This window comes from Aspergillus niger (assembly GCF_000002855.4).
Source record: "Aspergillus niger supercontig An03".
Classification (NCBI taxonomy): domain Eukaryota; kingdom Fungi; phylum Ascomycota; class Eurotiomycetes; order Eurotiales; family Aspergillaceae; genus Aspergillus; species Aspergillus niger.
The window spans coordinates 1,482,484-1,506,823 of record NT_166520.1 but is presented as its reverse complement, the minus strand read 5'-3'; the positions used below and the strand labels follow the sequence as shown (position 1 = coordinate 1,506,823).

Below are 24,340 nucleotides of genomic sequence, written 5' to 3'. Positions count from 1 at the left end.
AAACATAGTATATGGTGTGGATNAATGTAGGGGTGTCGTAGGAGGATATGAACAAAGATACATTAATTCATGTGACTAACTGTAAAAATATACTGAATCTGAGTCATGTTTCCACTAGACTACCTAATAAGTGAACTAACTATTCCTTTCGACCCGTAGCTCTCCTACTGCTGCTCTTCATCTGGATGTCCCTCGGGACGACCTTCATAGTGACTCTGCGGCAGATGGTTCAACTCATCCTCTTGACGATCGAGTTTATAGTTGGTCAACCAGAAGCCGGCAGCGCCGACAAATGCCAGAATTGCTACGACGGCGTAGTTCCACACCAGGAGCGGATCATTGGATAGCCCCACAAGTGCTTGTCCGATGGCGGACGAGAATGCGTTCATGAACAAGGCCACGGCTTGCACGAGGGAGCGCATGTTGCGCGGTGCTTTGGTGAAGGCGTATTCGAGCGAGGTCACCGATGCGAAGATCTCGGAAATGCCGCCCAGGATGTAGACCAGCGCTTGAACCCAGACGGATATGGGCGAGTGCGAGTTATATTCATCCAAGCAATAGTTGGCTTGTTTTCCACATTCGCCTTTCTGGTAGATGTAGTACTGGGTGACGGTGGCGGCGATCATGGATAGACCGGCGGCGATGAAGCCCGCGGTGATTCGCTTAAGGGGGGTGAATTGGATGCCGACCTTTCGGAGAAATGGGTATACCAGTTGGTCCATGATGGGGATGAAGATGATGAGCGAGAGGGGGTTGAGGTTGTTGATGATGTCGTTGGGAACTCCGCCCAGACGCATGGTAGCCGCTTGCGAGGTCAGATTGTTTAACATTTGGTTGTAGGCCAGCCCTAAAGAGTTAGTATTTGAAAGGGAACAATGGAGGCGTTAGATCATACAATACAGAGGGTACCACAGAAACACCTTGCATGCTTTCAGACCACGAGCTACCTCATCCACCCATTCATCATCGAAGGTCATCCATTGGGGTCGACTGGCACCCAAAGCACTGGGCTTGACCGAATCCCAGAAGGGAGTGGGGTTCTTCTTGAATCTGGCTCATTATCAGGAAATCATTCATAGTCTCTACACGGTGAGGGAAGGTACATTCTTGCAGGATTCAACGACCAGCGTCCCTCCATGGCCAGCTTCCATAGCCTGAAGGCCTGCAGGTACACAGACCCGGTTGGCTTAACCAGGTAGTACTTGTTGCGGCAGATGAACAATACGGTAGGGCAGAAAGTGAACATGATGGTAGGCAGGAGATACGAGAGCCAGAAGCCGACGTAGCGCTCCGCATATACCATACTCACTTGTCCAAGAATAGAGCCGATATTGATCATCATATAGAAGTACAGGTAGATGCGCGCGACGGTGGCAGCATGGTCGACAATGACGCGCTCTCCTGAAGGGAGGGTCTTGATGTACGGCCTGCTTTCCCGATATTGCTCGGCGATCAACGGTGAAATGTTTGATCTGATCCAGTTAGCAAGCCACTGACATGAGTTTATAGCGATAGCTCACTTGAAACCACCTGTTCCCACTCCCATGATAACCAAACCAATTGAGAAACAAGCAATGGCACCGTGTGGATTCTTAATAACAGGTGGGATGGCTGAAATGACGAGAATGGTATGTCCAAGCAAGGCGACACCGATCGAGAACATAATGGTGCGGAAGCGACCCCAGTACTGGTCAGCCATGTAGGCACCCATCAGGGGCATGATGTAGGACCAGAAAGAGTTGACTGACGGTCAGCAGCTGTTTATTTCTGATATATATGGCAACTTACACAAGGTCAATCCAGTGGAAGCTTGCTGTCCCATGCCCAAAGCACCCGGTACCAGATTGTCTAGGCCATGGGTCGCACCGGCAGATGAGCCTTCAGGAAGAGGACGTTGGATAAAGTTGACGACTGTCAATGTTAGCAGGGAACGGATTGGGGTAGTGATGTACGTACAAACTGCAGTGGTTCCATAGTAGGAGAAGCGCTCGCACAATTCCACAAAGGCCACAGTATAGGCTGTCCAGGGGATTTTGCCGGAGACGCGACGCAGAGTCCTCAGTTCATCCGGAGAAGGGAAGTCTTTCTGTAGAGCTGCATCGTCTTCATATGCGGCCGACGAAGTGAACCCCCCTTTCTCTGCTGTTTCACGAACCTCCTCAATCTCAGGCGAGGTGGCAGGACGCAGCTCGGATGAGATTCGGTCCCTCTTCTCATCTGGATGCGCATCATGTGCAAAGGCTGCCGACTTTGCAATTTCTGCCACTTCAGCAGTGTCTGAGGGGTTCATGATGGGCGCAACAAGGACAGACGCGCAGAGGGGAGAGAGAATGATAAAACGCGGTTGGGAGGGGTAAGAGGTCCAGGGGAATAGAGGTCTTTAAAATGGACTGGCCAAGGTCGCACAGCCGATCAGTTGTGCAGTGAATGAGAGCCTGAGCGGGAGGCGACCATTATCGCTTGTTTTGTGCCACCTCCAATCATGGAAGGAAGTGAACGCAAGTTGAGTTTTGGTGGAAGAGCCTACTTATCGGCTGGCTGTCCTCGACACAGTCGGGGGAAGTGAGGGTTCCTCCACGCCATATGGTGCCAAGATTCTGCCTTATCGCCGGTTGTGCAACGAGAAACAATTATTATTCATGTCCCCTCAGTGACCTGGGCACCCTCTCGGTCATGCTTTCCGGGGTATCAGCCAACGAGGCCGTGGCATTTGTCTCAGCTCAAGCTGGGCACTCTCCCTCATGGCCACCGCGATAAGGCCAGGAGAACAATCGGATTGGTGCGTGGGAGTTGAGGTGGCTTGGCAGGTCTTGGGAAAGGAAGTGGTTAATGTGGCACTGGCGGAATGTTAGGCTTGGCTGGCAGGCTGGGGTGCAACCTCACGGCTTGGCTTGACCGGAGGCACCAATGATGGCTTTGAGAGAATTGACACTGCACCAATCCCCAAGATTAGGATGTCAGGGTCCTGATGCCACCACGCGACCCTATCGGAGTAGCCCGACAGTCCCTTGCCTTGACTCATGGAGGGCCGTTGTTACACCATCTCGGACTTTAACCTCAAAGGGGCCAAAGAAGGAAAAAGTAAGAGCGGGAGCCCGACGGAGGATGCTAGTCATAAACGTGGAAATATACCTGTTCCCGCCACCACAGTTCTTGGTGACCTTACCTTTCTACGAGATGATACGCTGGAGGGGTCGTCCGGCCAAGCGATCATGTGCAAGTGAGAATTTTTATGCTGTCTAGGACAGTGTACATACACTCCCTGCATCTGCCGTCATTTTGGACACTCTGGAAAATTGTTATTGATGGTCTGACTATAGTAATCTCTCGAGAGGTCCAGAGGATTGCGACAAATTGGAACGGAGAATATAAGCGAGATGATGAGGTAAAAATAATATGGGGTAGCTCCTTGCTTCCCCGCATACCAACCGATGATCATTGCCGACCAGGGATTCTTTCTCAACCCAAAGAAGACTATGGGGTGAGACACGTTCTAGACTGCCCACGAAGTCGTAGGGGTTTGCAACGAGCCTCATGTAACAAAGTTTCTATCTCTATTTGTACCTGACCACACCCCTCTCAGATTCCATGTGGCCGAGGCTCGATGCATTGTGGAGATCCCTCAACGCTCCGGACCTGCCATATGATGATGTAGAACTGCTTCTCCACTACTCGCGATGTTTAACAATACCGCAAAAGACTTCTGACACTCAACAGCTACAACAGCGTGTAAAACTTTCTAAATGCTATTATTTTTATTATATACCATCAATCATCCACTGCCTCGGCGAGAAATTATGCGGAGCCATCGTGGTCAGCATTTTATCATACCTTACTATCAGTACCCTGTTTACGAGTATATGATTATCCAGTGCATTAGCGATCAGACCAATGGAGTGGGTGAATCATGGTGTAGTGCCTGCATAACGTGGTGGAAAATATGTAGTATCACCGGTTGGGAGATTGAATATAGATAAGCATTGAACTTTTATTTCTCCTATTCAATACATATGAGTCCATATTCATAGCCTGGATCAAGTCCCTTCACCAGATAATTTTCCAGCTTCATGGAGTCATCCCCCGGCCTCTGATCTTCCTTGCTAATCTTCCCACTACAAGCAGCTAAAAATGATAAAAGCAATCACATACAGGGTCGAAGTGGGGCAAGTAAAAAGAAAGATTATCGTGCCGGATAAGAGATAAATGGGTATCTATGACAATATCTCCCAAATTGTCGTTAGCGAATAGGAAGAGCAAGATGAGCGTAAAACTCACACAACAAGTCTAAGAAACGTGCGGCGGCGCCATGGAACAACAGCTTCTGATAATCTGGCGAGGGGGTTAATGATAGGAGATGTAGCATGTCTAACTGGACTGAGTAATTTGAGACCAATTAGATCTTGCTCTAAATTTTGTTCTCCTTGGATACACTACCGCATTTGCCTGCCCTCGGGGAATAATAATGGAATGTTTTCAAGGATGAGAATGATCAATTATCACATAATTATTAGCATCTAATTATAATGCGAAATGCTATGTCTTATCTACATCAATCATCACAGCGGTATATAGCTATCAGATTATACTCCAAACAAAGTAAACAAACCAACTCCCATGGCAATAAATGCAGAAAGCCAAGTATACGAAACATCCATGATCCTTGATGCCGTACTACTCGACCCACCACAGCATTTCCCGTTGTAAGTAACGTTGTTCATTTGAGCTGCGACTTCGAAGACCGAGCCTTGGACGTTGCCATCGTTATAGTAATCGACGAGGAGGAAGTTGGGGGGACGGTCCCATTTTGCTGTTACAAAATGGCAATGTTAGTATGTCGTCCTCTCGTATATGTGCTGTGCTGATGATGGTATCTCACCTCGACAATTGTTCGCCATCAATCCTAGACTTCCATACCCCGACACTGCATTTGTCTCATTGATCTGGGCGGTATCCGGAACGAGGATATCGATCCCCTCAAACACGATCTCAAGATTCAGATTATGGTTGATCATGTACATTCTCTCCTCGGCCTGCGCAGCCGTGATCCCTGGGGGCCGCTGCACTGTGCAGGGGAAGGAAGTATTCAGCGGCGAGAAAGGCGTCTCCCACATCTGAGTGAACTCGTCCAAAATGTACGGGATAGCAGTCTGATTGGCCTGATAGTCCATGAAAACGACAGCGCGATTACCTTTCAAGATCATCTCCGATAGTGTAGGCCAATCGTCCAGACTCATAGGGATTTTCCACGGCTCGTACACGTAGTCGATGAGACCGGAGTTCTCGATGGGAGCGGTAAAGTTCCAGGGCGAAACGTAATCGGAGTTGACGATCAAGATGGTTACAACATCGTAGGGATTTTCCTTCATCCAGTCGGTCACGGTGGTGAGGTACTCTTCTAGGGTGCCCATGTTTAGGAGGTCGCAGGAGGTGTGGCAGAGGTAGATGTCGTTTTCGTAGTAGTGGGCTTCGAAGGATACTGGGTTGTTGTTAGTGGTGGATTGCTAGTGTCGGAAGGTAGTCCTTACGCATGCGCACTCCATCCTCCAGCTGCGTCTTCACCTTGTACATCTGATTCGCTGCGATGTTGTTCTTCTTCACGAAAGGACTGTTGTGTGCCGTGACCATAGTAATGTTCGAGTATTGTCGGCTGCAGAACTCGGTGTAGCCATTGCAAGGCTGCGAGTTGGCTGGCTCGGTCGCAGTGGTTGTCGAGGTGCTACTGGAGTTGCGTGTGCCGGTGACCACCACATTTGTATCCGTAGTCGTGGTGGCAGTGGTGGTGCCATTGGTAGAAGTGGTTGTATTTGCCGCGGTGGTGGTGGTGAAGGTCGTTTGGGAGACGCTATCTCCGACCGTGATGGTAGTGGTGTAGCTGAGATAACTACCGGTAGGAACGGCAGCAGCAGTTTCGGTGGTCACGACAATAATCGAATCGCTATCGGTTCCTGAGTGAGTGGACGAGGCAGATGTTGTAGAGGCATCGTCGGTAATGGTGGTGACTTCGCTCGTGCTCTTGGCGCCCACGTGGATTCCCCGCAGCAACAGGAGAATCCAAAGATATGCGATCGCGAGCATCGTGATGGTGAAGGTGCACGCGGATGAGGAAAACAGATCAACCCTAAAACATCGCGGCCTCACGAGATTTTATTGAAAGATCTTCTTTGCCACTGAGGCTGCCTCGGAGCCGATCTCTTGGCCAATCCACAGATTGCGCATCCCCAGATCGCGGAGATTCCAAAAGTGAGTCTTACGGGTGACGTCGGCGGTGCCGCGCAAGAAAAGCTTGGCTGGCTTGGTTCTTTCTTATTCTCCCGCGCAGCCCAAATCCATCCCAAGCAGTTGCGGATCGTTTGCAATCGCTGGCAGGCTTTCTACGTGTCTGACATCATCCGAAATAGTTACACCAATTGTTATTAGCCCCTATGCCTGGCTTCGTCTATTCAGAAAAGGTGAGGGTACCTGACCGCGAATCTTTCTGCCTAGGGATGTGGTCCACGGTTAGTCCGCGTTTGCTGCAGAGTCTTTTTCCGGTGGGACCAACCACCAATCCTTCTTCGCGCATTGCAAGCCTGACAGAAGGAAGCATACTAATGCAAATTACTTAGGCATTGTTCTACACTGACGAAGACTAACCTCCCATTATCGATAAGTCAACTGATTCGCTGTGCTGCTAAGCCACCCGTAATCATTGCTGCGACACGTTCAGGAACAACAGTGCTGAAAGGCGTGGCACCCATCGGCGATCGGCTGTGCCAAGTCAACCGGCGTAACTAATCATCTACTCCTGACTTCCGGCCCCATCCTTTGGGTTCGGACACGACACATCGCTTTCATAGCGCTCGCCAACGGCGAACTCGTTTCATAATCGAGTGCTGCTGCAAGTGGCGTCCAATTACTAGCCCAGGTCCTATTGCATCTATGCGCCGGGCATTATAGAAGCCAATGGCATCACGAAGGCGCCTATCGCATCCTGATGCCAAGCAACACCTGAAGGACACGACGGGCTAGATCCGTGCCGGATGACCCGGCAGAAGATGAAGCCGTGATAGTCAGGCAGCTGGATTTCGCAATTCCATTTATGAGGGCGTCGCTTCGAGAATGCCATGTTATCGCCCCATTCGCAGGTGGGTCAGCACGACGGCGGCTCGTCCCTTGTGGCCCCTGGCGAAGTAGCTTCATTTGAGAGCTCCTTTTAAGGGGCAATGCCCCCTATCTTTGTAGTCCCTTCTCCTGACATATGCACGTCCTGTACTTGTCATTCAGACACACAAAATGTTCGGCAGTGGCTTGATGTCGTGGCTGAGGCCCTCCGAGGCCGTGCCCGAAAGCAAATGGAACCCTGAGACCCTGACGATGGAGCAGCCTGCTAGCCCGTCCGGTCCCTCCATGGAGCGCGTCATTACTGAGCAACCGGTATGCTGAAATATCCGTAAAGTCGGCCATGGTCCTAACAAGAACAGCGCACCGGAGAGTCCATGCAGCTGCAGATCCGCGGTGGTGGTGAAGGAGAAGTCTGCTGTGGAATGTAAGTCTTCTGCGTCCAATGAGGGGATGGTGCTAACTGATTTAGTTGCGCTGGTGTCTGCTGTTTTGAATGCTGCGAATGCTGCTGCGATTGTTGCGGCGACGACGGCCCGGATGGTCCTCCCCCTCCTGGCCCGCCCGGACCTCCATGAGTGAACAATGATTAGACTTGGAGAACGTGGTCTCCGATTGGAAGTGGACTATCTATTTAATAGTATTGCCAAGGCTTTCTGATCGGCAAACATATTGTCCTCCCGTGGTGACTGGTTTCTCGCCTGATGTGAATAGTGATTATCAATTTATACCCTTCGTCAGCACTGATTGAATAAGAACTTACCTCACATTGCCCTCATTTCTATGCTGGAACCATGCACCTATTTTTAAGCCATCCGGCCGATCTTACTCACGGTATGGGCTGACTTTGTATCACAACCCATACCTGTCGACCGTCTAAAGTGGGGTCAGTGACAAGCATGATGCCGGTCAGCATCATCAGCTCAACAAATTCTAGCCAACAACGGAGATCAGTGGTCCGACATTTGATGTAGAATTAAACCCGCACACGTCGGAATGGCTTCATTCTCGGTCTTAGTTTCCCAATCGAAGCTGGTTCAGCGCCCAGACGCGGAGCGTGGGGGTGGGACCCCGGATTTTCCCCCACAACCTTGGCTGTGGTTGGCACTTTTTCATTAGCCTCCATCCTGTGCGCAGATACTAGAGAACTCTACATCATGCCATCGAGGTTTGTTAGTTAGATTTGTTAACTAGCTGAGCGGTGTAGGTGCATGCCGTACGGTGAGTTTGTCTATCTTTTGTATAGCCGGAAGCCGAAGGTACCCCGCGTCATGGCTATATAAGGCTTGTATATCCCATGCTCTGGTAGATGGGACAACAAGAACGGCGATCCGATAGAATCATGGTGCAGGGTGTGGCTTTTGGACTGCTCGGGCTGGCTGCCTCTGCTTTGGGCACTTATGCGCCCTACTACGCGAATTTGACATGGGAGCAACCACGGACTCTGTCCAACTGGTCCAACCTTACCGTCGAGACACGGACAGGGACGTTCATTGGTATGCTCAATGACACTTACCCAGACGTTCGACAGTTTCTGCGAGTTCCTTATGCCAAGGTAATTCTCTCGCTGTACACATGTCATACTGTGTCTGACATGACCAGCCTCCTATTGGGGATTTAAGATGGCTTCCTCCTCATCGGCTTGACAACTCAAGCAGAACATATGACTCCACCTTCTATGGCCCAGGTAAGTAGTCTTCCATACAACTATGAGCAGTTCCAATTAACCCGAGTTCAGCCTGTCCGCAGTATGTTCCAGCAGAGAGCGATTTTTGGAATGAATATGAACCGGAGAATTTGCTGCTCAATGTCGGCGAAAGGCTCAACCAGGGCTCTACGGCATGGTCCTCGTCAGAGGATTGCCTGTCCCTAGCGGTATGGACTCCATCGTATGCTAATGAGACATCCAAGCTGCCAGTTGCGCTGTTTGTCACGGGAGGTGGTGGCATCACAGGGGGTATCAACATTCCGTCCCAGCTGCCCTCTGCTTGGGTATCTCGCTCTCAGGAGCATATCGTTGTTACCATCAATTACCGCGTCAATATTTTTGGCAGTAAGTATTTGCTCTATATTTGCAAATATTAGCCTGACATGTATAGATCCCAAATCGCGTGCGTTGAATGATACGTCGCTTACGCTGATGGACGTGCGCGCTGCTGTGGAGTGGGTATATGAGAACATTGAAGCGTTCGGTGGTAATCCCGAAAATATTATGGTCAGACTACAAGTTTCCTCTCACATGACTAGAGCTAACAGTAAGCAGCTATGGGGACAGTCACAAGGTGCTTTGCTGACGCATCTGTACACCCTCGCATGGCCAGAAGAGCCTCTTGCCGCCAAGTTCGGCGTCATCTCCCAAGGAGCATCTGCCACACTCAACCTCTCTACCACGCCCGATGTGTACCAAGACTTTGACATCGTGGCCAAGGGACTAGGCTGCAATTATGGTGATGATGCCGAGGCCGAGCTGGAGTGCATGCGTGGGATTTCCTGGGTGCAGATCGAGGAGTATATCAACCGCTACAATAGCTCTCCTTCTATTGCTTTCACGAACTATATTCGTATGTACCCATCTTGCTCTTTTAACTGCCCCTACTAACAATATCAGCCGATGAGAAATACATCTTCTCCGACGAAAGACAGCGTTACCTTGAGCGGAAGGTTGCCCGAGGCCCGTCAATTCGATCTGACACGGCGCGAGAATTCCCTAGCACAAACACGACCTCAGTAAATATTGAAGAAGGCGAATCAGACTGTCTGGCAGTGACTGACCTTGCGCTACGTGCGTCCATTGGGCTCGAGACCTATCGCTACTACTGGGCTGGTATGTCCAATGACTTTCCATACTGAAGATAGTGCTAACATAAACAGGCAACTTCTCCAATATCAGTCCCGTACCGTGGCTAGGAGCATTCCACTGGACCGACCTGCTGATGATCTTCGGTACGTATAATCTGGACGTCGGCGAGATCTCGCAGTTGGAAGTCGACACCTCTGCCACGATGCAAGATTATCTACTCGCCTTTCTGAAGGACTCATCAACCGTCAGCGAGACGGTCGGATGGCCGTTATATCTGGGCAACGAGACCAACGGAGGACTCATCCTGGAGTTCGGTAACGGCACAGCAGTGCGGACCATCACAGGTGACTGGCTCGACGCGGGATGTTTCAATTCATCTATCCCATTCAGAATCTGGGGGTAGCCTATACACACCATCATCAGAGTAGTATATACATCATATCCACAAATCCATCTCCACCTATATACATAAACCCCAACTGAATCTACAACAGCGCCTGGTCCTTCTTCCCCTCCCCCTCTTTAATTTCCCTCGCCTTCTCCCCATTCATCTTGGCACTCCCCTCTAGCCCATATAGCACATCCGCCGACATCCCGGGAATAACCATCTCAAACGTATCCTCAACCACCGCATACTGAAAATACCCACACCTAGCAATCGGCTTCGTCTTTCTTACATCCAGAATTCCATCCGTAAGCACCCTTTCATCAATATGTACGCCCACCACTCGCCCCACCACAACATCCACCGTCCCCATGGGCGGATTTCCGGGCAGTCTCATTGTAGAATGATACACGCACTCGAACCGCACCGGCGACTCCTTCACCATCGGCACCTGCACCGGAAGAACAGTAGATGGTTCCGCGGTCAGCCCGGCCTTCTCGAACTCATTCACTCCGTAAGGAAACTGCTGCGCCGTGATATTCATCGCTTCGCGCAGGTCATAGGTCGCAAGGTTCCACACAAAGGAGCCGGTAGATTCGGCGTTCACGACAGTGTCTTTTCGGTCTCCTGACACAGTCTGATTGCTGCTGAAGAGAACGTAGGGTGGGTCGAAGGTTAGGTTTGTAAATTGGCTGTAGGGGGCGAGGTTGGGGGTGCCGGTGGGAGAAGTTGTGCTTATCCAGCCGATTGGGCGGGGGACGACGCATGCCTTTTTTTTTTTTTTTTTTTTTTTTTTTTTTTTTTTTTTTGGGTCAGTACTATTAGTGTTTGAGATTGAGTTTGAGGGAGATTGTGGCGTGGTGCTGGTGCTGGTGCTGGTGTGTAATGTGCGAGGTTAAGGTGATGGTGAGGGGGGAAGTAGATATGCGGGGTAGATCATTGAATGAATCATCGGTCAATTGGAGTTGTTGTTGGGGAATCAACTAATCACCTTGAATGGATCATGGGGCAGGCCGTGGTCGGTTTTGCCGGGTTGGTAGAACATCTTCTTTGAGTAATGTTTCTTTGGAAGATTATCCTGCTTGAATTGAAGCATGCAATGCAGTTGGGCGATGTTATCATTTTATAAGCTGCCCCGGGAAGACGGCACGGCAAAGGAATGGTACTTTGTACGGCTGTCCAGACCTGACCCGGGTTCCGAGAATGGTGGGGAAAATGAATGCTGTTTTGCTGGGGGAATGGCGATCCCCGAGATGCCCGACTACCGAGATCTGCTGATAGATGTGCAGGGGAAGGGGGACATTACTGCTAGTTGCACAGGCATGGTATTCATTGAATTAATATTCCTCAATAAATGTGGATAAGTCATGTGTTTAAACGGGGAGAGGGTTGTTTGTTCACTGTACTGATTAAGACCATTTCGGGTAGTCTTATGCAGCCTACTAAGTACGATTTAGGAAGTCTTCTAGGGAGTCATCTTCATGTAAAGCAATTGCATTCTAGCCCAAACACATACGTATAGACGAAAACATCTGCCTCTCAGTGTCTACCCTTCTTCTTGTTCTTGGTCAACGCCTGACTACTCAAAACCATGTCCGACGGCGGAGACGTGAAAGCACACAACCATTGAACATCAACATCCTCGTTATAACGCAGCAAAAACTGCTGCAGCCCCTCCATATTTGCGTCAAATTTGTAAATGTTTGGCCCGTGCGAATTCATAGCTGCACCGATGAATGTATCAACGAAAATATACCAATTCTTGATATCCTCATCGCTGTAGAGCTTGATGTATTCGCGCACGAACACCAAAGTATTGCACTTGGGACCAGGCCACTGCCAGAATTTCCAGTTACGGAAATTCTCCAGGCCAGAAGACGAGCTCAGGAACTGATGGAGGTGATCGAAGCTAGTGGCTAGTTCCAAGCCGTTGATCAGGGCCTCTTTGACTTCTGGATTCATCTCCTTCGTTGCATCGTACTCACGATTGGCATTGTGTAAGTCTGGGTCCACAAATTCCTCGATAACGTCCTTGAAGTGGATGATGGCACGAACAACGCTCTTGAGTTCCTGTGCCGTCCACATACCCTCCGCTGGCATGAAGTAGATTTGCAGCGTGTCCATGTTGTCGCTCTCCACTTTGAACAGTTTATCCATCGTTTCGAAAAAGTAACCCATGTATTCCAGAGCACGGTCACCACTCATGATGGGGCTTGTTATCTTGGTGTTCCCTGGTCTAGGTTAGTATACGAAGGCATAGAGGGTAAGTAAAGAAAGACGTACAGTAGGCATCCATCCTCGGTTGAAACATGGAGTTTATTGGGTTATAGTCCAGGGTCCAGTTCCTAGGGTCGGCTCCTTCCTTCTTGTCATAGAGACTGAGCGGTCTCCCAAACCCTTCATTCACCTCATTGTAATGGTTAATCAGGTATTGAGCAAGTTCTCGGGCACTGTCGAATCCTTCCCTGGAACCCCTGGGCCAGAGGCTTCGGAAAAAGCAAATAGAGTAGCACAGCATCGTGTACTATGGGCGTCGGTAAGTATGGGTAAAATGCTTCGAAGAGTTGGAAACTTGAAGAGAACAGGAATACGACTGAATCTTAGAACATTATGATGATTTGGAAGAGTAGCGTGTTGGTTATATATGTCTGATCAGCTTTGCATTTTGAGGAGGACAGTATTGAAGCATGATTGTGGTTATTGGCATATCCCGTAATGCTTGAAGTCGTGTTCATCCCCAAATGCCATATTTGCATCTTGGTGTAGGTTTAGAGGGCTCTCCAATTGTGGTTAATGCACAAATGTGAGACATCAACGGCAAGAACATAGAGAAGAGCGGCTCTATGCTATGGCAGATAAGTGGCCGTAGCTATCCGTGAGAATGACTATATATTGTATAGGATTTGCTGTCGGAAGTTTCAACTAGGATGGTGGATAATAGAGTTCATTAAGAGAGCAAAGGCTATTCTGACTTCTGATGAACCTAGTCTTTGTTCAGCTCGGGTCATACAGCTTTGTTCTCCCCAGATCTCGAAACTCGACCCGAATCAGGCCAAGGGAGTGCAACCACGCCAAGATTATTCTGGGCAAACACATGAGCATTAAACCTTCAACGATAAGGCAATCTGTCAGTTGCAAGTAGTGTGCCTTGGCTCAGTCGCCATGTCAATCACCCAGAAACACCGTCATCCAATCTATTTCCCCGGAATTGTCCATTATACACTTGATCGTTGAGGGTGCCTGATTATAGCTCTCTTTGTCTCTTCCGTCTTTTTGTATGCACTTCTTTATCCATGGTCTTGCAGGGCTTGATTGAGATCCGTGTGGGCTGCTAGCTTGCTATGAGGTACGGACCACAATGCAGAGAGATATAAATATAATTGCAGACCGCAGGTAGTGTCATCTTTCAAGGCAAAGACCAGGCAATATTTAGGCAGGTACTATGGGTGTCTTGTTCGATGTCTCTATTCGAAATCAGGATTGTATCGTTGTCTTCACCTACCATGTTCTTCATACACCGCGCAGGAAGGAAAGAGATGATCAACTTACCATTTCGTTCATCCTTTCCATTCTGAGATGACGCTCATGAGGCACACATTCTGAGCAAGGCTTGCCATGCACAGGTCAACTGTAAATTCGGGTATCTCTTGCAGATCCTCCTTGTCGATATACGTTGAGGTTCCATTGATTAACGTGGGCAGATCATTTAGAACGGTCTCGATCACGATGTCTCGAAGCCCGCGATCCGTCTCAATCGTTGAACAGTAGACTTCATTCACAGTTGAACGGAAGAACAGTCTGTCAAGGTCACGCAAGAAACACTCTTTGAAATGCTCTTTTGCCTTTTCTTTGAGGTCCTGGATCTGGAAATATTCTCCTTGCTCGTACATATGGACATGAAATTTCGAAAGTCCACCATTTGCCCCAGATGACAAGGTAGTATGTGGGAAGCTTCGAACGATCGGACTGGGGATGGGGCTGGGATGGCCAAACTCCACTGTAGGAGAGGTGTCTATATCGCTCAGTCTGGTGTAATCTCCTTTGCAGAGAAACTGTAGGGTCTTTTCAAGATAAATGGGCTCAAGCTCCTCTATCACAATCTTTCCGGAGGATTCCTGAGTTAGGACGTGCATGTGTTACTTGCGTTCTCATTATTCTAGAATCGAAAAACGGCAGAAACTTACAATGAAGCTGCTATTGCACGCGCGAGAAAAGTACCCAGATTGAGGGCACACGACGCATTTATGGGCTGGGAACACAACATCCCCGCAAACGATGGTTAAGTCGCTCCATGTAGAGCTTAAGAAGAGGCTAGTGGACGTGAGATGCTGTCGATAAGGATACGAGTCGTACTTACTCTGAAACGACTTTAGTTGGCCCCTGTGGCCTAACATCCACGCTTGAAGATGACATCTTGTAGAGAGAAACTTGCCGCTAATTGACGGGTGTTATATCAGTGCTCGAGAGATGTAAAGGAAGGAATGAGAAAGGGGTGAGAAGAAAATGGGAAGAAGCTGAGGTCGTATCTGTTTGGCTTGACAATGTAAAGCGCATATGACGGCTATTTCCTGAGTTAAAGTGATAAACCTGGTTGTTGTGTTAGTGAGCAAACTGACAGCATATGACCAGTACGCGTAATTGATCAATGGATGCAAAGAGTACACAAAGAAAATGGATTGAGTTGATTGGATCCGACATCCACAAGGCAAGGCCAGAGTCAACCTTTTAGCCGTCTCGTTGTACAGATACACTTCAGATCTAAGTGAACTCTTTTACCTCCTATTTTGTATCAAGATTTGTGTGCAGGCTCTTGATGCAGTTATCGAAGCAAATTCCGAGATGTAGTCAACAATCTCATAATACTAATCTGTAGTCTTCGTTGTTGCAGTGAAGGGTTTGCGATTGACCAACATCATTTCCACCAAGCAGTCTTTGTCTGAGCTTCCACTCGTGCTTGGTAGTGGAAGCATACCCTGACATTCATTATGACTTCACTTCTGCTATTTTCTGGCGATCAGATACTAGCCAAAGAGCTGTAAAATGCAAGCGACGCAGAATGCTCACACGGGTCTCTAATATATACAAATTATAAGCTAGAATTCAACACAGGCGAAGATGCTAACGCACTCTGGGATATCTTCTGTTTACTTCTGAACTGTGTTGCCGGAAGAAGGTGGTTCCGGATCCGATGGCAACACCACCACAGCATACACACAGCTACAAGCAACTTGATCGACTGCTACTCTTCTAAATCTTGCTTCCGTGTTGCATCGTGCATCCCCTAAAACACTGTGGGGCGGCATATTCAACGTTCTTCAACCCGGTTGATCCGTACCGCCAATCCCTGTAGGGAACAAGTCCACATGGCGAGCTACCGAGACCCGAGCCCGAGTTCCGAGTACCGACCCAAAGTCTACATGTTGAAAGTTCCAGATCATGAAGGCTACTTGTCAAAGCTTTTGAGGCAAATCCGATTTAGCCGGCGAGTATCAGCATGTCTGGCTATAAATGCCCTCGGAGGGGAAGGCTGGTTTGCGAACAGTCCGTTCAATCTCCCTAGAACATCACTACACTAGTATCAATCAATATGTCTGCGCAACCTGCTCACCTGTGTTTCCGCTCCTTCGTCGAAGCCCTCAAGGTCGACAACGACCTTGTTGAAATCAATACCCCAATTGACCCCAATCTCGAAGCTGCTGCTATTACCCGCCGAGTATGTGAGACCAACGACAAGGCTCCTTTATTCAACAACCTCATCGGCATGAAAAATGGCCTCTTCCGTATACTTGGGGCTCCTGGCTCTCTCAGGAAGTCGTCTGCTGATCGCTACGGCCGCCTTGCTCGTCACCTAGCCCTCCCACCTACGGCCTCAATGCGTGAGATTCTCGATAAGATGCTCTCCGCCAGCGATATGCCTCCCATCCCTCCGACCATTGTTCCCACCGGGCCATGCAAGGAGAACAGCTTAGATGACTCTGAATTCGACCTTACCGAACTCCCCGTTCCTCTTATTCACAAATCGGATGGTGGTAAATACATCCAAACCTATGGCATGCACATTGTGCAGTCTCCGGATGGAACCTGGACCAACTGGTCTATTGCCCGTGCGATGGTCCATGACAAGAACCATCTGACCGGCCTGGTTATTCCCCCTCAGCACATCTGGCAGATTCACCAGATGTGGAAGAAGGAAGGCCGCAGTGACGTTCCCTGGGCTTTGGCCTTTGGTGTCCCACCCGCTGCCATTATGGCCTCTAGCATGCCTATTCCCGATGGTGTCACCGAAGCTGGGTACGTGGGAGCTATGACGGGATCCTCCCTGGAGCTTGTTAAATGTGATACGAACGATCTATATGTCCCCGCTACCTCAGAAATCGTTCTCGAGGGCACACTCTCTATCAGCGAGACAGGCCCAGAGGGACCTTTCGGTGAGATGCATGGTTACATCTTCCCCGGGGATACTCACCTCGGCGCCAAATACAAGGTTAACCGGATCACCTACCGCAACAACGCCATCATGCCCATGTCTTCTTGTGGCCGCTTGACGGATGAAACGGTAAGTTTAGTCCCTGTCCTGCCATTTATAGCCAAGGACTAACACGGTCTAGCACACCATGATCGGCTCTCTGGCTGCGGCGGAGATCCGTAAGCTCTGCCAGCAGAATGACCTCCCTATCACTGATGCCTTCGCTCCTTTCGAGTCTCAAGTTACCTGGGTTGCTCTGCGGGTCGATACTGAGAAGCTACGTGCCATGAAGACAACGTCTGAGGGATTCCGCAAGAGAGTGGGAGACGTCGTCTTCAACCACAAGGCCGGATACACCATTCATCGTCTGGTGTTGGTCGGTGACGACATTGATGTCTATGAAGGAAAGGATGTGCTCTGGGCGTTCTCCACCCGTTGCCGTCCTGGTATGGACGAGACTTTGTTTGAGGATGTTCGTGGGTTCCCCTTGATTCCGTATATGGGACACGGGAATGGGCCCGCCCACCGCGGCGGAAAGGTTGTGTCCGACGCTCTTATGCCGACTGAGTACACCACTGGTCGCAACTGGGAGGCTGCTGACTTCAACCAATCTTATCCCGAGGATCTGAAGCAGAAGGTGTTGGACAACTGGACGAAGATGGGTTTCAGCAACTAACCAGACCTCTCGTCTTGAGACTGATTTGTATAAATGTCGCAAGTACATGCAAAATATAATACTTCGAACACCGAAGTAAATACATATTGTTATCATTCTTCCACCCTCCACGCTACTGTTTATCGTACGCAAGTAAAAAATTAACATGGTATATAAACATATTTAAGTCCCTAGATTTTCAAATACAACTAAACTTAGGGGGTGGGACCAGTGGGGGGTGAATTATTTCCATACTAAATAACATTTGGGGGCTAGTGTATTGTTACTACTCGCAGTACTATGATCTCCCGCATCGGCTAAGTCTCCAGAATATATATATATATAATTTTATCCATTTCATGGCAGCCTGCAGAAAGATTTCCTCCACAGTTTCAAATTCCAACGCAATAGGCCATCCCTAAGTCAACCATTCTTTTCATACACATTACCATTTCATTAGAGTTTGTACCCCAAATTGGCTTCATACCAATTGCTGACTCATCTCGGAACCGAGGTGCCGATCAGATCCGCCGCTTCGACGCTCTGCGCGACCAACGTGACTATATCAACCTATACCCCAAGAAAGAAGCAAAATAGTTCCGCAAAATCCTTCCAGAAAGTATGAGCTTTTGAGGTTCCGACACACCGGTAGTAGAATTATGGGCACCCCGATAAATCGTGAAGAGATTGACCGCGTGCTGCGAATGAAACGCAATCAGCGCGAGGCTCGAGCGTGTTATCCTTGCCGCCAGCGCAAGGTGAAATGCGACAGCACTCAGCCGTGTCGAACATGTCGCCGACGAGGCCATCCCCAAATATGTGTGTATGACCAAGATTCGTCTGGGTCTAAAAAGGCTCGTAGCACCGGCCAAAGACGTTCCTCTGCTGCTTCTCGTGGAACAAATCAGACACCAACCGCCGAGCAGGCATTCGATGCCGAACCACAATCTCTGCCCTCAGCGCGCAGTTTACCAGAAGTCCAGCCAAAAACAAGACAGTACTATAGTACTCGAATCCCGTCTTCCGATGGCCCCGATAATGATCTTATCTACTCGGGCGACAACTCGGTATTGTCTTATTTGCGCAACCGGACGCAAGATACCAATGGCTCCATGACCCGTGAGGTGGGCTCTGTTCTAGGCCTGCAAAATACCTACGGCAGTTATCCATTTATGGACTTTCGGACACCCCAGGACCGGTGGAAGGAGCTTCTACGTATTATTCCGCAGCGAGCGGAACTGTTGAAGTAAGCACATCTTATTGTTGTTTTTGATAACCTCTAACGGATAGCAGGTTCTTCCATTTCTACAGAATATCAGCTTACCCTTTCAATCCGATCATACTTGACATTGAGAGATTTGAGCAAGATGTGTGTTCATACCTCAATGATCTTGCAGCAGGAGAGCTGCAGAACACTTCAAAGATTTGCGAACGTTGGGCCACTGATCGGTCTGTCGGGCTGATCAGCCTGCTACTTGCGGCCTTGGCTTCCGGTGCGCATTATTCTGACCTGGATTACATGCAAAGAACAGAGCTATGCCAGGATTTTGGTACGTAACCAGTATCTTTACCTATGCATGTTTGACTAAACAGGAGAAGCAAAACGATCCTTTCAAGCTCTTCGACTAGCCAATTTTCTTTTCCGTCCGACGATGGATATAATACAAGCACTTCTAATCATAGGAAACACTCTGCAAAACAATGGCCAGTCTGATGCAGCATGGGTTTTGTTAGGGACAACAGTCCGTCTCGCGCAGACATTAGGTCTTCACACAGAAAAGAGTGTAGCACGCCTACCGGATCATGTCAAATACAAAGCACGAAAGCTATGGTACATAAACCATGCTACAGGTAACGACACAAGCTGACGCGGCTACAGGTACACTGTCGTTTGGCAAGATTGCCTGCTCTGTTTATGTTACGACCGGCCTCGCGTAGTCTCTATGACCGGGTGGGCTCCAGATTATTCAATCCTCTCGAGCAGCGAACTATCTTTCACAGAAGCTATGTATTTTCTATGCCAAACTGCCTTAAATATGATCACAACAGACGGACCGGAGATATCGGAAAATGCGCGACAGCTTGACATTTTGGCCACGATTGATAGCCTCAACCAACGCACTCAGCCATATCTGCGTGACCGCCAGGAATGCAAAACCCTCCAACACAATCTGGAGCACCTGGCGTTACGAATGCACATGTCTCTAGTTATTTCCGTCCTGACACGTCCAGCACTGAAGCGCACTGTAATGCAAGACGCGTCCTATGACATCTTGCGCACCCGCGCCAAATTGAGCCTGATCGACGCCTCTAGGGCCTTTTTGGATTTTCAGGCTCTGAGTGTGGTACCCCTCCGAAGCTGGTCAATGGTGCACACGGTGCTTAGTTCCACTTTACTTCTCTGCATTTGGGAGGAGACCCGAAACGATCCCGAGTGTCGTGATTTACAGCAAAAGGTGATTGAGGTCTTTTCTGCCGCTGGCACAGTGGGCACAGTGGAGAACACAGCATCGGAGAATGGGCAATGGCTATCGGAACGGCATATACGAGCGCTAATCACACTGCGCAATTCGGTCCGAACGGCAGTCGAACGTGAAAAGGGGGAGGCAAGCGTTGGGACAGAACGCGCGGAGCAGCCCCAGCCTTTTTTTCCTGTCTATGGGTATGTGCACCCGCTATTGTCTGATAAGTGGAGCTGTGCGATGGATGCTGATTTTGCAGTATGCCGAACGGGATCCCGGATGACTTCGGTCAAGACTTCTCACCAGCAAGCTATCTTGACTCCATTATGAACGGTATGCTGAGGCTCCCGACTATTTATCGATCGAACTAACCGTCGTAGTACCCATGTTTGACTTATCCCAAGAGCTGGGTTTTCTTTGAGCTATCCATGACGTTATGCGGCCCCTCGGGAACGGTATTCGGTGGTTCGGAGGCCTCGGACTAAACGGCAAAACGGGGCCACACCAAGATTGACCATAACGCAGGGAAGGGTCCGAAGAGAAATCGAACCCAGCAAAAAGCTTTCAACTCAGGGACTTACTGTAGCTACCGGGTTGCCACTGGGCTATATATATACTTGACAGTCCAGCTTCCTGACGGCTACCATTGCAGTCCATACAGTCCATACATCCAGACAAAGCAACCCACAACGGGAACTTTCAGTCTACGCAATTGTGCCTACCACAACACTACATATTCCACATCAACACATATGTTCAACTCACTTCTATCCGGTACTACTACACCAAACTCCGGCCGTGCATCTCCTCCCGCCAGCGAAATGCCCATCGATAATGATCACGTGGCCGTTGCCCGTCCAGCTCCCCGCCGCCGCCGCATTGTAGTAGCCATGACGGGTGCCACTGGAGCCATGCTCGGCATCAAAGTCCTAATTGCTCTGCGCCGTCTAAATGTGGAGACACACCTGGTGATGAGTAAATGGGCGGAGGCTACGATCAAATACGAGACTGACTACCATCCCTCAAACGTGCGAGCGCTGGCCGACTACGTGCACAACATCAATGACATGGCCGCCCCAGTATCCAGCGGCTCATTCCGCGCGGACGGAATGATTGTGGTACCGTGCAGCATGAAAACATTGGCTGCTATCCACTCGGGCTTTTGCGACGATCTCATTTCAAGGACAGCAGATGTGATGCTCAAGGAGCGCAGGCGGTTGGTGCTAGTAGCGCGGGAGACGCCATTGAGCGAGATCCATCTGCGAAACATGTTGGAGGTTACACGCGCTGGGGCAGTCATCTTCCCCCCAGTACCGGCGTTCTACATCAAGGCCGGAAGTATCGAGGACCTCATCGACCAGAGTGTTGGACGAATGTTGGATTTATTTGACCTCGACACGGGGGATTTTGAACGTTGGAATGGATGGGAAAAATAAGTTTTCAATTTGGACTGAATTTTGGCGGCATTTCTTGTATAAAATTAAAAGGGGCGTTGACTGGATTTTGGTACTTGGGATTTATTCTTAGCTTTGACTGTACATAGTTTGGGCGTGGTTTGATAGCCGACGATCGGCCGACCCACGAACCAGATTTGCATATGATTACATTCCTTCAATTTTGGTCCGAGTCCCAACCCGCCTTTCAACCCCAACAACTACAAGCACGTTGTGTTTGCTACATTGACTCACTCGATATTGCTGAACCATGCAGGCCGCCCAACTGAGTTATTACACCAAGCATGCGAATCGGAAAGTTCGACAAAGCGGGTGAAATGTCCGAGTTGGCGAACCAAAGCGCAACGGTCGAGGCTCCTTTCCCCGCAGAGGCAGCCATTCTGCAGCCTTTGAACTGCGGGGGAAACGGCATTTGATCAACTCGGCACTGATGCAGTGACCAACAGGATGTTAGCAATGTTGGCCTAATATATTCTTACTGATCTGCTGATACGTCCCTCCCTTGCATCAGCCTCGGTTTGCGCATGAGAACGGGTTCGAACGTTCCTGGGCCACCCGGTTGGCGTGATATTCTCCGCCCACGCTGTCTGTCCCCCTGATGGGAAACCTTCGGATCAGCGATCATCAGGCCAGTTGGCTATGAGAATAGGGGCTTTGCTGTCTTGATGCCTAAAATGCAGGTCTCATAGCAAGATCCACAGCCGAGGAGGCACATGGCGATGTCGAAACCCATGGGAGCTGATTTTTCGGTTCTCGGATCGTGCTCCAAGACATAGAAGGATATTGAGCACTTGAAACGAAGGGGTGAAAAATGGAACTGTATATAGAGTTACTCCCAGCCCGATCCGAGAGCCTATGACCCATAGCGGTACAGATCATGGCCATCATGAAGGCCCTCCTTTGGCTCTCCCTTTCCCTCGCCGTCTGGGCGACTCCAGTTCAACGGGATGCAGCTCCTACTGTCACTATTGCGCATCCATCGGCCACCGTCATTGGAAAATCTGGCAATGTCGAGAGCTTCAACAATATTCCCTTTGCGCAGGCCCCCACAGGCTCGCTGCGTCTGAAGCCCCCACAACCCTTGGAAACTGCCCTCGGCACTGTTCAGGCCACAGGAGCCTCGCAATCGTGTCCGCAGATGTACTTCACCACGGATGAGAGCGAATTCCCGACATCGGTCATTGGCCTCCTCGCTGATCTCCCTTTGGTACAGTCGGCTACCAATGCTCTCGAGGATTGCCTGAACATTGACATTCGGCGTCCGGCCGGGACCACCGCGGACTCGAAGCTGCCTGTGCTGGTCTGGATCTTTGGCGGAGGCTTTGAACTTGGTTCAAAGGCGATGTATGATGGTACAACGATGGTATCATCGTCGATAGACAAGAACATGCCTATCGTGTTTGTAGCAATGAATTATCGCGTGGGAGGTTTCGGGTTCTTGCCCGGAAAGGAGATCCTGGAGGACGGGTCCGCGAACCTAGGGCTCCTGGACCAACGCCTTGCCCTGCAGTGGGTTGCCGACAACATCGAGGCCTTTGGTGGAGACCCGGACAAGGTGACGATTTGGGGAGAATCAGCAGGAGCCATTTCCGTTTTTGATCAGATGATCTTGTACGACGGAAACATCACTTACAAGGATAAGCCCTTGTTCCGGGGGGCCATCATGGACTCCGGTAGTGTTGTTCCCGCAGACCCCGTCGATGGGGTCAAGGGACAGCAAGTATATGATGCGGTAGTGGAATCTGCAGGCTGTTCCTCTTCTAACGACACCCTAGCTTGTCTGCGTGAACTAGACTACACCGACTTCCTCAATGCGGCAAACTCCGTGCCAGGCATTTTAAGCTACCATTCTGTGGCGTTATCATATGTGCCTCGACCGGACGGGACGGCGTTGTCGGCATCACCGGACGTTTTGGGCAAAGCAGGGAAATATGCTCGGGTCCCGTTCATCGTGGGCGACCAAGAGGATGAGGGGACCTTATTCGCCTTGTTTCAGTCCAACATTACGACGATCGACGAGGTGGTCGACTACCTGGCCTCATACTTCTTCTATGACGCTAGCCGAGAGCAGCTTGAAGAACTAGTGGCCCTGTACCCAGACACCACCACGTACGGGTCTCCGTTCAGGACAGGCGCGGCCAACAACTGGTATCCGCAATTTAAGCGATTGGCCGCCATTCTCGGCGACTTGGTCTTCACCATTACCCGGCGGGCATTCCTCTCGTATGCAGAGGAAATCTCCCCTGATCTTCCGAACTGGTCGTACCTGGCGACCTATGACTATGGCACCCCAGTTCTGGGGACCTTCCACGGAAGTGACCTGCTGCAGGTGTTCTATGGGATCAAGCCAAACTATGCAGCTAGTTCTAGCCACACGTACTATCTGAGCTTTGTGTATACGCTGGATCCGAACTCCAACCGGGGGGAGTACATTGAGTGGCCGCAGTGGAAGGAATCGCGGCAGTTGATGAATTTCGGAGCGAACGACGCCAGTCTCCTTACGGATGATTTCCGCAACGGGACATATGAGTTCATCCTGCAGAATACCGCGGCGTTCCACATCTGATGCCATTGGCGGAGGGGTCCGGACGGTCAGGAACTTAGCCTTATGAGATGAATGATGGACGTGTCTGGCCTCGGAAAAGGATATATGGGGATCATGATAGTACTAGCCATATTAATGAAGGGCATATACCACGCGTTGGACCTGCGTTATAGCTTCCCGTTAGTTATAGTACCATCGTTATACCAGCCAATCAAGTCACCACGCACGACCGGGGACGGCGAATCCCCGGGAATTGAAAGAAATTGCATCCCAGGCCAGTGAGGCCAGCGATTGGCCACCTCTCCAAGGCACAGGGCCATTCTGCAGCGCTGGTGGATTCATCGCAATTTCCCCCGGCCCGGCCCGACACCGCTATAGGCTGGTTCTCCCACACCATCGGAGATTCGTCGCCTAATGTCTCGTCCGTTCACAAGCTGAAGAGCTTGAAGTGGCGAGATGTCTCTGCAGGAATTCA

General features: G+C 49.9%; 11 protein-coding genes across 11 annotated transcripts; 6 read left to right on the top strand and 5 right to left on the bottom strand.

Annotated features, from left to right (window-relative positions):
• Positions 1 to 164: 164 nt before the first annotated feature.
• An03g06660 (uncharacterized protein) lies at positions 165 to 2,290 on the bottom strand (the record flags this gene model as incomplete). The annotated part of the gene is made up of 6 exons (XM_001390504.3): positions 165 to 847; positions 896 to 1,050; positions 1,104 to 1,472; positions 1,521 to 1,743; positions 1,789 to 1,911; positions 1,957 to 2,290. 6 exons carry the CDS (start codon positions 2,288 to 2,290, stop codon positions 165 to 167), a joined length of 1,887 nt encoding a protein of 628 aa, XP_001390541.1.
• Positions 2,291 to 3,997: 1,707 nt separating this feature from the next.
• Positions 3,998 to 6,075, bottom strand: An03g06650 (uncharacterized protein; the record flags this gene model as incomplete). The annotated part of the gene is made up of 5 exons (XM_059747202.1): positions 3,998 to 4,100; positions 4,276 to 4,369; positions 4,607 to 4,807; positions 4,877 to 5,476; positions 5,526 to 6,075. 5 exons carry the CDS (start codon positions 6,073 to 6,075, stop codon positions 3,998 to 4,000), a joined length of 1,548 nt encoding a protein of 515 aa, XP_059600383.1.
• Positions 6,076 to 7,272: 1,197 nt separating this feature from the next.
• An03g06640 (uncharacterized protein) lies at positions 7,273 to 7,676 on the top strand (the record flags this gene model as incomplete). The annotated part of the gene is made up of 3 exons (XM_001390502.1): positions 7,273 to 7,413; positions 7,461 to 7,525; positions 7,571 to 7,676. 3 exons carry the CDS (start codon positions 7,273 to 7,275, stop codon positions 7,674 to 7,676), a joined length of 312 nt encoding a protein of 103 aa, XP_001390539.1.
• A 764-nt stretch (positions 7,677 to 8,440) lies between these two features.
• On the top strand, positions 8,441 to 10,301 carry An03g06630 (uncharacterized protein; the record flags this gene model as incomplete). Its single annotated transcript, XM_059747201.1, has 6 exons — positions 8,441 to 8,653; positions 8,701 to 8,785; positions 8,837 to 9,151; positions 9,198 to 9,659; positions 9,707 to 9,922; positions 9,970 to 10,301. 6 exons carry the CDS (start codon positions 8,441 to 8,443, stop codon positions 10,299 to 10,301), a joined length of 1,623 nt encoding a protein of 540 aa, XP_059600382.1.
• A 144-nt stretch (positions 10,302 to 10,445) lies between these two features.
• Positions 10,446 to 11,328, bottom strand: An03g06620 (uncharacterized protein; the record flags this gene model as incomplete). The annotated part of the gene is made up of 3 exons (XM_059747200.1): positions 10,446 to 10,463; positions 10,576 to 11,052; positions 11,275 to 11,328. The coding sequence occupies 3 exons, from the start codon at positions 11,326 to 11,328 to the stop codon at positions 10,446 to 10,448; spliced, it is 549 nt and encodes a 182-aa protein (XP_059600381.1).
• Positions 11,329 to 11,822: 494 nt separating this feature from the next.
• Positions 11,823 to 12,801, bottom strand: An03g06610 (hypothetical protein; the record flags this gene model as incomplete). The annotated part of the gene is made up of 2 exons (XM_059747199.1): positions 11,823 to 12,514; positions 12,567 to 12,801. The coding sequence occupies 2 exons, from the start codon at positions 12,799 to 12,801 to the stop codon at positions 11,823 to 11,825; spliced, it is 927 nt and encodes a 308-aa protein (XP_059600380.1).
• A 1,039-nt stretch (positions 12,802 to 13,840) lies between these two features.
• An03g06600 (uncharacterized protein) lies at positions 13,841 to 14,696 on the bottom strand (the record flags this gene model as incomplete). Its single annotated transcript, XM_001390498.1, has 3 exons — positions 13,841 to 14,398; positions 14,468 to 14,594; positions 14,641 to 14,696. The coding sequence occupies 3 exons, from the start codon at positions 14,694 to 14,696 to the stop codon at positions 13,841 to 13,843; spliced, it is 741 nt and encodes a 246-aa protein (XP_001390535.1).
• A 1,174-nt stretch (positions 14,697 to 15,870) lies between these two features.
• On the top strand, positions 15,871 to 17,425 carry An03g06590 (uncharacterized protein; the record flags this gene model as incomplete). The annotated part of the gene is made up of 2 exons (XM_001390497.1): positions 15,871 to 16,839; positions 16,892 to 17,425. The coding sequence occupies 2 exons, from the start codon at positions 15,871 to 15,873 to the stop codon at positions 17,423 to 17,425; spliced, it is 1,503 nt and encodes a 500-aa protein (XP_001390534.1).
• A 638-nt stretch (positions 17,426 to 18,063) lies between these two features.
• An03g06580 (uncharacterized protein) lies at positions 18,064 to 20,237 on the top strand (the record flags this gene model as incomplete). The annotated part of the gene is made up of 5 exons (XM_059747198.1): positions 18,064 to 18,650; positions 18,698 to 18,954; positions 19,088 to 19,235; positions 19,284 to 20,066; positions 20,126 to 20,237. The coding sequence occupies 5 exons, from the start codon at positions 18,064 to 18,066 to the stop codon at positions 20,235 to 20,237; spliced, it is 1,887 nt and encodes a 628-aa protein (XP_059600379.1).
• A 381-nt stretch (positions 20,238 to 20,618) lies between these two features.
• Positions 20,619 to 21,302, top strand: An03g06570 (uncharacterized protein; the record flags this gene model as incomplete). The annotated part of the gene is made up of 1 exon (XM_001390495.1): positions 20,619 to 21,302. One exon carries the CDS (start codon positions 20,619 to 20,621, stop codon positions 21,300 to 21,302), a length of 684 nt encoding a protein of 227 aa, XP_001390532.1.
• Positions 21,303 to 22,197: 895 nt separating this feature from the next.
• On the top strand, positions 22,198 to 23,886 carry An03g06560 (uncharacterized protein; the record flags this gene model as incomplete). The annotated part of the gene is made up of 1 exon (XM_001390494.1): positions 22,198 to 23,886. The coding sequence occupies one exon, from the start codon at positions 22,198 to 22,200 to the stop codon at positions 23,884 to 23,886; it is 1,689 nt and encodes a 562-aa protein (XP_001390531.1).
• Positions 23,887 to 24,340: the final 454 nt, after the last annotated feature.